This window comes from Drosophila montana, unplaced genomic scaffold (assembly GCF_035044405.1).
Source record: "Drosophila montana isolate Dmon_TW-CO22-7 unplaced genomic scaffold, ASM3504440v1 contig_1964_1, whole genome shotgun sequence".
In the NCBI taxonomy this organism is placed as follows: Eukaryota; Metazoa; Arthropoda; class Insecta; order Diptera; family Drosophilidae; genus Drosophila; species Drosophila montana.
The window spans coordinates 309,043-321,291 of record NW_026996881.1 but is presented as its reverse complement, the minus strand read 5'-3'; the positions used below and the strand labels follow the sequence as shown (position 1 = coordinate 321,291).

Sequence of the window (12,249 nt, the reverse complement as noted above, 5' to 3'; positions counted from 1 at the left end):
TTAAGACATGAACATAATTCTGCAAATGTCTCCCAAGCTAGCACTCACCACAAGCAAACCAATAGCCACTATTACAAGACCAGCAGCTCACATATACATATATGTACATGTGTACCCAAACCTCCTCCAGTTCATTTGACTTCCCCCAATGCAATTTACACTTTCAGCACTGTGCAAAGTTTGGAAACCTTTTTGTTAAGCTTGAAGACCAATTTGTCGCCTAGAAATGCTTCGTGTGGAAGCAATATAACTCACTCTTTGTGTGTGAGTTGCTTTGAGACTGCCTTCCGCAAAACGTATCCCACTTAAAAGGGGTTCAAGAAAAGAAAAAAGAAAAATTAAAATAAAATCTGTAAAACTTCTGGGTAAAAGGTGCGTGCATAACCTCACAAATGACACCCTGGGTAAAACAACGACAATGACTCGACATCAGTACTCAACGCCAAGGGTTAGAGAATACTTAAAGTTCTCGGATTGACAATGCGCCCACACACTCATAAAAGTTTATGCGAACACGCACTTAGGTCAGCAGATACTTATGTATCTCTTATGTATCCGCAACTTGTATATTGTATCTATGCCTTTTTCACAATTTTATAGTATTTTTATGGCGTACAAGTTTTGTATTTTGTATTTCCTGTTCCCCTTTGTGAACGCGTCCTGTTCCAAAGCCTTAATGTATTTAAATTTGAAAGGTCTGCCGGGTTTCAGTTTTAGCATCTTCTTAAAACTTATTTTCTATGTAGGATTCAGGTCTATGCAGTTGAAGTGTTTCAAGTTTAAAGTTTTAAGAAAAATCAACCTTTTATAAATAGTACTTATAATAGCAAATAACAAGGCTGCAAAATATATCCGAATCAAACCATATATAAGACAAGAGAGTACAGCCACCTTGGGAACACCAAAGAATTAATGCCCTTGTCGACATTTTCCTTATGGCTTTGCAGATATGTGTATATATAAAGCTCTTAAATGCAGCGTTTGGTGAAAATATCTTGAAGAACTAAATGTTTATATACAAAAACGTTTCGTTTATAATATAATTGTGCAACCTTAATAAGATCATATAGATGCAACATAGTAACACATATAAATATCGAGTTTGAGTTAGATATCTTGGAAAACAGAAAAGTTTGTCACACAAGAACCTGCTTTACGCTTTTCGCTAAAGTGGTCCGATCCGGTCGTTTCCATCATATGACATATGACACAATGTCATGTTGTATTAAACTTATAAGCACGAATAAATTTATTTGGATTGTTCCTGCTCTAGCGCCTTTTGATCAAAATCTTCAGAAAAAATTTTTTGCAAGAAGCTAAGTAGTGATTTCTTTTTTGACTCTGCAGCCCTTGTTGTAGACAGAATCCCTGGTGGTAAGTTCACGTAAGTATAACTTGCAAACAAATATGTGTGTGCGTGTGTATGTGTGAACATGTATTTGAATTTGTCTTCTTGTAGGTTCACTTCTACGCCTTGCTGTGGGTCATGTCCATTTTTGCGGTGTGATTTTATGTGCAAACTCAAATTATACAATTTGAGAGCCATGAAAACATTTTTATACGTCGGGTTTGTTGTTGTTCTGTTCGGTGTTGAAAGGGACAATGAGTTGCTAAATGCTTTGAATATTCTTTTGGCCATTGCTTGGGCTGCATGCATAATATATGTAAGTACGTTATGTAGCCAACATTCTTTTCCTTCGAATCTGGCCACACTCACACACTAACACATACGCATTATAATGGATACAAGAGCTTTTATGTGCTGACAGGTTGAGTGTGTCATGTGGTTTTTCCTGGGCAGAATACTTTTTGGCCTGCTGCTGCTGTCACTGAAACCAAGAGTTTTGGTTTTCATTCTCATTCGCTTGAGATAGAATGATGTTGTATGAAATTTGTATATTATGTATCAGATTCGTAAATTCAGCTTTTGTTTTTTCTCTAATGGCCCACTGTTTTGTGTGGAATTTCCCAAATCGCTTTGAAAATAAGTTTGATGCGAACCGGACAAAACTTAAAACTTCACCGAACAAATCTTAGAATCGCACTTTCCACTGAGTAAGCTTAGATTCTGCGAAAAGTGTGAAACACGTCTCAAATGATTTTTCGTATAGATCTTTGGAAATAAATTTGTAACACATGTAACAACTTTCTGCTCTTGTTCAATTACGGAATTAGCTACACACTTTACATTTTTTATATGGATTAACCGCTTAAAATGTATGTTTTCACCATATAAAAAGTATAAAAATGTGGCAAATTGTACATGAAGTTTTTTTCAGCCATACACATATCAATCGATATGAATGTGTATTGAGGTTTATTGTTTATATCTAGACGAGAGCTACAGGCACCAAATATGACATGAACTTTCATCGATATTTAATGTGTTTAAGCACAATACGTACTCTGTTAATTATACAAGGGCAACACGGGGATAGCTTCATATAAGATAGTTGCAAGGGACACAACGACTCGATGAATTTAACAATTCAATTCTTATATAGCTCTCATTAGAATCATATTTCTAGTGCACTTCCAGTCATTGGAAGAGCCTTATCCTCATCTCTCAACATGTTATACACACATGTTTACACTTGTGTCCCTAGCTTATGTCTCAAGCCGCAATTAGTACTTATAAATAGTTACACATTTTGGCTTGATATTTGTTTGGGTCATGTGACATTATCGCCATATTAGTGCTTCGTGACATACATTTAGTTAATCTATGTTCACCCTCGAACTTTAGTTATGAATAATAGTGCACTTTCAACAATAGACTCTTTCAAGGATCACTCAGAGAATTTGGGAGAAAGCATGATCTGTGAACCCATATGTTTTCCTTATTGCACGGTGTTTGTGTAAGTGTGCTTTTTTTATTTGCAGTCTTACGAGTTTATTTTTGTATTTTATGTCATGTAAAATGGACTAACTGGGAGATTTTTTCGCTGCCGCTCTTAATCGTAAGCCTCTTGGAGCACATAACAAAGTACGCACTTTGTTAACATTAAACATAAAGTCAGCAATAAAGCGATGGCGCCTGCTGCAAATGGTTGCTCTACCGCTTGAAGTTGTTGTTGTTATTGCCTTTACAACTTTTTCTTTATGCCCACGTGTACAAACAGTTATGTGTGGGAGTGTGTTACATTGCATTGCACTCAAAATGGCGTTAAGCTCGTTACAAAAGGCAACGCAGCGCAACAAGCAAACAACAAGAGCACAAAGCTCAAGAGAGTATGAGAGAGTGGGAGACCAGAAGCTTCGCCCTAATTCAATTATGTGTGTATGTGTGTGTGTGGTGTACACACTGGCCAGACGTGCAAATATGACAGAGTGCAAGTGAAACAATGCAGACCTCTGTCCAACTATTGCCCAGGCTCAAGTTTGTTATTATTATTTTTTATTTGGCGTGCGCATTTCTACAAATTAAAAGCGAGGTCAACTTGAACTCCCAGCTTGACATTACACTGTCCCACCAGGTTTTTCAGTGTTTCGCCCACTATCATTGTCGGTGTTGCCATCGTCGTTTACGCAACCACAAAATGTTTCCGGCACGACCCACACGACAGCAACGAGAACAACAGTTATGGAAACTATTTGCAAATGCAGTATACAGTATTACAAACAAATGCAACGCTGGGCACATTGGCTTACAGAAAACGAGTGCCTGAAGCACAAGATGCTACTGACTCCCGTAACTGGGTCCAAGAGGCGAGAATCGGAGCACGTTTCATGTTAAGTATACAATTACATATATACTATCCATATGTATCTTACACAAATAACAACAGTACCCGGAAAGGCAGTTTCTCCCCAGTCGCCAACTGTGCGGTAGGTCAGGACTCAGAAATAGCAAAGAAATCGTAAATTGAAACAAGTTCAAGTAGTGGCAATCGAATTTTAAATACCCTTGCGGACCTATTTGGACATAGATATAGATATAAAAATAGATTGCTGCGATGTTATCTTAGTAAAGAAATGTACGAAACGCATAGATTTTTCTTATGTATTTCATCACCTATTACCTTAATTATTTTAACTTTGTCAGTCATTATGCAGCATTTCTGTCGTTTACAGGGTATAAAAGCCAGTTAAATAAGAAACAGCAGCTGGAAGAGGGCACTCTTCCACTTCAGTCCCCACTTTTCACCCACGAGCAAAGAGAATGGCAAATAAAAATCAGATTCGTCCGTGGCCAAGTCTCAGACAGGGAAGGGTTAGGGAGGGAAGCGAGTAGGGCTGGGCTAGTCATGGCAATTGGCCGCCTTCTGTTTGACGCTGTTAACCCTGCAAGTTATGCATTCTTAATTTAATCGCTGGAAATTGACTCTCCAGAGTGCGAAGCTCGGCAAGGCTTAGCACAGCTCCCGGGGTTCTGTCTTTTTGTATGCTTTAGCTAACTCCTTAACTGGGTCTGGCGAACGAGCAATTTTGAAAACTTTGCTGCAGAGATTGGACATATATCATACGATTATGATTATATTGCATAGTTTGCAATATCCAATGGCTTGGAAAGCTTTCTGCCCAAACAGACATTAAGCTCCGCAGATATTAGAAACTTCTCCACACTTGCACACAACAAGCATGCAAATAGTTGCCAGACGTTGCGAAACTTAGTTTTGCAGAGGGCGCAACTGTCTGTGCAACTTAAGAAAAGGCATTATTTGGCTGCAATTTCGAGACCTGTGTTCAGGGGAGCCAGAGAATATTTAAATTGAGCTTGCTTTAGGATACTCGATGAATGTATTTAATTTCTTAGTATATAATTAATTGAATTCTTTTCACGAATTACTATTGTAAGAACTGTGGCAGGAAACGATGTGTGCGTGTGTGTGTTTTTGTGTATGTATTTATAGAAGGAAGCTAGAAAACTTAAGCCTACAATTGTAGGTCGGTATATACTACTACTCGGGGTATATGCTAATCGGACCCTAGCGACTAGGGCACTTTCTGTTGTTAATAAAAATGTATAAGTATACATTTTAATATTTATAAGTATATACTTTAAAGCACGGTGTACGATCCAATCATAATTGCAGTTCTATTTATGTGTATGCATTTGCGCTAGCTGCACGTGACCTACCAATAAAAAATTAGCCCCTCGGATTTCTTAATAGCTTCTGTGTTTCTTAACCGATCTTGATGATATATAGAATAGTCGTATATTCTCAAAAAGACAATTTATTTAAAATTGTTGCTTAATTGGTGGGTAATTCCAATTGATTTATTTATCTGATTTATAACTATTTAGCGTAGGCGAGAGGGGTGTGGAATAGTATATATAGATATCAATATCAAATAGCTATAAATAATAATATTGATGGTTGCTTTAATACATATATTTAAGAAGTCTAATAAAAATAGTAATCGAAAATTAAAATGTAGAAAGTGTTTTGATACATGTATACCTAAGCTTGCAAGCTCTGCAAAAGAATATTTAAAATATTAACAATTTTTAACTTTGATTTGACTTAAATTTTGGTGCCATTTTGTACGAAATTGTATTTTCTACAGTTTTGCTGCAGTTTTCTAGTTTTGTCGAGCTCTTCTGCTTGGACGCAGCTGTTGATTTGCTGCGTTGACATCTTTTTAATTTATAATGCAATCGTGCGGATTGTCGCCTTTTGGGCCTGTGTGACAGACAATGCATGTGTGTATGTAAATGGATATGGGGAATATGGCTAAGCACGCGTGTTGTGTCGCCGTCTGCCGTGCTGTTGTCTTCTGTGTTTGTTCTCACGAGATTTACAACGTGACGGCGCACAAGGCGAGGCAGTTGTCCCTGCAGGTTGACCCAGGCGCACCTGCCACCCGGCAACTGGCAACTGGCAACTGGTGCCGCACAGTGCCTTGGGTAATGTCATCGACGGCGTTCGCAACACGTGCCAAGGACACTGATTTATATGTTTTCCATTTTTGTTTTATTAGCGTTCCGTATCTTTCATCCCTTGCCATGGCAACGTGCGTGGCATTAATGAGCCGCCACAATACAGGTCCCAATGCCTATCGTAATGCTAGGCCCAGGCCCAAAACCATGGCACTACGAGTTGAATTAAGGGTCCATTTTAAAGCGGACGCCGACTGCGCAAATTAAAATTGGCATGAAATAGTCATAAATTGCGCATTGGCGCAGTCAAATTTACCAGCATCAATTTAAAGTCAGCTTCATTTGAATTTTCAACACGCAGACAAAGCTGCGGAGGGGAGCAGTTCGTGCAGATAAATGTATGGAGCCGTCCATAAACCCAACAGCTGTGGCCGTCTCATGGGCGGATGTTGCATGCAACTGCGACGGAAATGGCTGCGCATATCCAGGGGCAAGCCAATAGTTTGCGGTGCTTTGAATGCGTCGCATTTGCGATTCACGGAATGAATGGATTTCTATGAGTTCCCGAAATCCCATTTACCTCCAATATACCAGCTACACGAGTTCCAGCAAACGCTTTCGATTGCAAACTGTTTGGTGAACTTGGTTTTCCACATCTGTTCAATCAGGTATTAGTTCGAAGTTTAAAAGTTGGTTTTTATAATTTTGATTATTTTAATAAGAACAAGTTAATTTATTGTAATTAAATTAAATACATTTACTATTTGTGTATAATGTTTGAAATTTTAGAAGTTTTAATATTAAAAGTAATGAAACTAAAAGCTTTTAATTAACGCAATATAACGAACAGCAACAAAATAATAGATTGTTTTTGATAGTTTGAGGTGTACAAAATTGTTAGGCTTCTTGAGATGAAAATGTTTACATATATCCGTAATTAATATTTCAAAACAAATATATGTGATTAGTTTATTTTTGTTTTATCATTTTGTACATATTATCTTTCAAATTTTTGCTCTATTCGGTAAGATACATGTCCATCATATTTTGATTCCCAATAGTGCTATTCTTCCTGATGAGAAACTTTGACGGTCGTTGTTTCTGTTGTTAATGATGTTAAAGTTGTCGTAATAGTAGATGATTCTGTAACATCCTCTGTAGCAGTAGTAACAGATAAGCCTGTAGGTAATGGAGTTGCCATAGGAGTAGTTTTAGTTAAAGGTTCTGTCTTAGGAGTAGTTGAAGGTGTTTCCGTAGTAGTAGTAGTAGTAGAAGTAGTAGTAGTAGTAGTAGTAGTAGGCTCTTTCGTAGTAGCAGTAGTAGTTGACGGCCCTTTCGTAGTAGTTGTTGTAGAAGACTCTGTTGTTGTTGGCCTTGTTGAAGGTATCGCGGTTGAATCTTGTTTTGAAATCACTTTGACCGCCTCTAAAATCCAATCGTGTTGCACAGCCACATTGGCAAAAACAGTGGGACCAAAGCACATAAACTTTCCAAAAGAAACAACGCCCACAAGTTCTCTATTGACAACTAGCGGACCACCAGAGTCACCATTGCAAGCGCCTTTCTTCCAATCAAAGGCGCAGACCATATCATTAGTTATTATCCCAAAGTTTATTTTCCAGCATAGTTTGTGGCTCATAATTCGAAGTTTCACGCTTTGCAATTGCGTTGGTGACACGGGCAGCTTTTTACGGAATCCCCAACCGGTTACTGTTGCGGAAGTTTTTCTGCCAGGAGTTGTCCTAGCCAGGGCAATGGGCTGCACGCTTCTTCCGAAAGTGAGGGGCGTACTTAGGCGTATTACGGCTATATCATTTGCATATGGTGGTTGGTTAAAGCGTTCATGACTGAGAGTTCTGGCTACCCCGACCAAAGTGCCACCCGAGTTATGGTAAGTAGAACCAACCCGGACTCTTAAATCCGTATGGGCCCTACCTGAAACACAATGTGCAGCAGTTACAATGATTTCTTCGCTGTAGATGGAACCCCCGCAGACGTGCCTCCCAAGAAATTGCAGCGAGATCTGCCAGGGTGCGTTCTCGATGACTTCATTCGAGCCACCAATAATGCGATTGCTCGTAAAGGATCCATTTAAAGCCGGCTCCAGGTGGGCAGCCACTAGAGTGGTTGTCAAAAGCAGCAGAACACACTTGAAACACATTTTTCACACTAAGTTTATAGATTGTTTGTGACATACTGGCAAGACAATTCGCTTTTATAGTCGAAAGCATTGACGCACTGGTAATACATCATTGCACTATACTGGAATTTTAATAGAATTCAGATTTCGAAAGCTTTAAAAGTAGCCAGACTTATCTTAGACTATTCATATTTTACGCATTTCTCGTTTAGAGCTATCAACTTTATGCTTTTTACTTGTGGATGCCACTCAATTGTTTTCCTTCCTAAGAAATCTTCAGAATATCTAACGTGTGAAAAAACACCATTATTATTATTTTCACAGGAAATATGTAATGCATAGAAGACGAGTTTTAACACGTTTGTATGACTGGCATTTTAATAGAATTTAGTTATCGAATGCTTTAAAAGTAGTCTGACATATCTTAGACTATTAATATTTTACATATTTATCGTTTAAAGCTATTAACTTTATGCCGTCTACATTAGGACTTACCAAGAAATACTTCAGAAATACTTCACTGAAAATGTATCTTTTTTGTATACCCTAATGAGGGTGTTATTATTTTCACAGGAAATATGTAACGCATAGAAGACGAATTTCAACTCTTTTTATATAGACAACTTCTCAGTATCTTAGTTAAGCATACTTTTTTTTCATCTCTTTTCCTCGAAGAGAATAGCTGATGAAAACGTTTTTCAGAACGTGGTCTTTTGAGGTAGTTTGTATGTTGCGGTCATATCTTTATCAACAAGCAGCCAACTTCGCCAGCCATCGAACAAAGCCAACAATCCGCGGCGCGCTTTTCATTTCAATTTGCCAGCAAAGGCCGTTGGGCGTTAGAGGGGTGGCGGAAGGCAAAAGATTTGTGGACAGATTGGCCCGCCTGACTATGAGGAGGAATTCAGGCATTTTAGCCAATTTAGTTTAACGTTGCTTTAGATGCGCATGCAGATGCAGATCTGTAGCAGATGCTGATGCTGCTTTCATTCAATTTCTACCATGCCCACTTAAGCATTTTGAATGCCAAGTGCATTGGATGATGCTTTGCTGGCTCTTGGTTTGGTTTAATTGGGCACACGCAAAGCGATGGGGTCCACCCCGCCAGCTCGGACCTGCACAGGCGTCAACTCGACGAAAGCACCTGCAGAATTAGCTCAATCGGCACCTGGCCCCCTGCCAAACTTGACACTGGTCAACGGCCGGGGTCAAATGCACATTGCCACCTTAGAAGAGCCGTTAGATACATGGCTGCTTGCAATGTGTGGATTGAAAAACGTTTTAATGGACCAGGTTTTGGGGGCCACGTGTATGGAATTTTGCGTTACTCCTTGAAATTTGAGTCACATCATCCGCAGCCCCGGGGACTGAACGTGAAGAGGTTTTGGGGCTTGGCGTTCACATGCATACCGAATTGGCTTAATTCAATAAAATCTTCAACAAAGTTGCTTGGCCGCATGTGTATGGCGCGAGGGGGTTTGTTGGAGAAGGGAGGAACCCAGCCAGTTATGAGTCAGCAGCATTTTTCACTGGCATTTGAAATTGCTTTTGTGCGCCTCATAGTCGATAGTAAGGGGGCGTGGCGACAACATCAGCCACGGGCCACTTTTCAGTTTGTTGTTCACAAGTCTGGAAAGTAATTCTATTAAAAACTCACAGCAACAGCAACAACAGCCCCGACATCGCCAACAACAACAAAAAGTAATAATAATAAATGCGACGTGGAGTCGATAACATTTTTAGCTTTATAAACAAATTTGTTGGAGCTCAAGGCTTGGCAAATATGATATTCCATTAATTTGATGGATGCTCGATTTTTTTTTAAGCGTTTCAGCAAAAATTCACATTTCAAGTGCACCCACGAGGCGTATGATTAATGCAGCTTGCATTTTTTTTGACCAGTCGCAAAGTCAGCAACGAGCGATAGAATAAAGCTCTCTATACTTACGCCCACTACCAAGAATATGACAGATGACAATGAAAAACATAGGAATAACATGAAATGTAAAAAACTGTGAGTTGGATGACTATCATGTTTGATATATAAGGGATACACCATTGTATGCTTACATATGGTAGAAGTTGTTACCCAGCATTGCCGGAGTGGATTTTCTATGTAATCTATGAATCTTATTCAAAATGTATTTACATTGATATGTATTTACCAATTTAAAGTTTTGAAGGATGCAAAAGAAAACGCTCTAATCAACCGTTTTCGCTTACGTTTTGCCTGAGGCGCAAACCTTACAAACGTTTTCATTATTTTACTATGTTTATCTTAGAAAATAAGTTTGAAGCTGGTTGGACTAACTTGAAAATATCCCTAGATAACCCCGGACGCACCTTTTTCCCATGCAAAGTTATTTTATAAAACGCTGGAAACACGTATAAAAAGAGATTTTTAGAAATAGAACAGCCATTAGGTTGTCGCATACCTCAACCAGATTAATTTATTTTATTTTAGCATTGAAAGCCCCGTTTGTGTGCTTCTCTGCTTGTTTGTATTGGTGTGCAGGGTATCTCTTAGCTGTGTGTTGTAGTCTTACAAATTTATTGTGCTTCAATAAATATTTTCTTTTTGCAAGCTGGGAGCCAGACATGTTAAGCGTGATAAAAATATATATGTAAAATGTAAAAATATATATATAAATATATGTATATATGGCTCCAATAGTGATTGCTTGCACGGTAATCAGGAAATAAGTTTGGGTCAAACTTTAATTTTTAATTATATGCAAATTGCAGGAAACTTCAAGGGACATTGCGAAAGGAAGGGGGTCGGGTTGTTCACTTCCTCGTTAACGTTTGCAAGTTAAAAAGCAGACGAAGAAAATTATTGCGCGCACAAAGCGAATAAACACAGAAATAAGTTTACATTCAAACTACATACCAGGTTCTCTTGAAAGGAAGGGGAATGTTATCATCTGTGCTCTACCTAATTGCATCCCAATAAAGCACATTTGGAGAACTGCTGCGTTTCCCTTCAATGTTTTTCTTTCTGTGATGGTAACAACAACTAGTCAAAGAGTTGACCAGCTGGAAACAAGTTAGGTAATAAGGTAATATCTTGCAATGCTTGGCATGGCAAATGCTTTCCTGTATTTGTCCCACATACTTGTTTGACTGTATTCTGACTTGTAATACTTATTATTAAGTAAAAATGATCCTTTTAAGCAAAGTTAAGGAAAATATGCTACGCATAAAGAACTTACTGCATTGCGCACGAAATATGTGATCCTATAGATTAAGTACATTACCCATTACTACACATAAACATAAGACAACAAATAGAGTACGAAATTCTGATATTCACTCAAGCAATCAGAAAATGATCATTCAATCCCACTCCAATAAACCGTGAGTTCTTCTAAAAAATCGTATGGAATTCGTATTGATAAATGGCAAGTAGATGACACTCAGTATAAGAGAAGAGAGGCTGCACGGAAACTCGAAATTCAAGCCTGATTATTCAAGACGATAAACAAAGGGTAAACGAAAGAGGTAAGAATACTGAAGAAGGTATATATAAGTATGTATAATTGCACCAAGAAATAGTATTGATGATAAGCTTTTAAAGAGTTTCAATTTTATGTGAATTTAAAAATTCCTTTCAGAAACAGCGGCATCTTAGCTTTCTCTTTTCTGTTTTGTCTGATAGACGTTTCCCTGCAAAACAAAATTACCGTTTAAACAATGTGAGTTACATTTATTGTCGAGCAATGGAATCTACGGATCCACTATTCAAGAATTTTTATAAACTAAAGCCGATTACAAAAAAAGAAAGTATCACAGATTTTCATTTACCAGTAACGATGATTGTTACAATGACTTCCATCATAAAATTAGTATAGTTGTATGTATGTATGTATGTATGTATGACTCAAGTTGTATGTGGCAAACTGCAATTGATAAATCTTTATTAATTCACATTTTACGTGGTATTTTATAATATTAGTAAATCGGCGAATATGGATTGTCAGCGGGCGCGTATAAAGAGCACAGCATGCATATTTTTATGAGTGTATATATTTTGTCGTAAAGTACCCTTTGCAAGTTACTCAGGCAATCTTTAACCCGAACATTCGCGATTAGCTTACTCTTCCTTCTTATTGGTCCATATACGCGAAATGGAATATATATTATTTAATTGATAACAGAAAAATCACCAGATGCACACCCTGCATATCAATTATAGCTCAACTTTAACCTAAGAGTCTGATAAGAAACTATATCATTTAATATATGAGCTTTCATTTTGCAGTACGCGCTTGCATACATTTCAGTT

The 12,249-nt window shown here is 38.1% G+C and overlaps 1 protein-coding gene across 1 annotated transcript; it reads right to left on the bottom strand.

Moving 5' to 3' along the window:
* Nucleotides 1-6,779: 6,779 nt before the first annotated feature.
* LOC135426107 (trypsin iota-like) lies at nt 6,780-7,999 on the bottom strand. The gene has a single exon (XM_064679099.1). The coding sequence runs from the start codon at nt 7,983-7,985 to the stop codon at nt 6,888-6,890; it is 1,098 nt and encodes a 365-aa protein (XP_064535169.1). The 5' UTR covers nt 7,986-7,999; the 3' UTR covers nt 6,780-6,887.
* Between the last annotated feature and the right edge of the window lie 4,250 nt (nt 8,000-12,249).

Excerpts from the sequence above, each read along its gene's own strand:
- LOC135426107 (XM_064679099.1), bottom strand. The coding sequence starts at position 7,985 with ATGTGTTTCAAGTGTGTTCTGCTGCTTTTGACAACCACTCTAGTGGCT.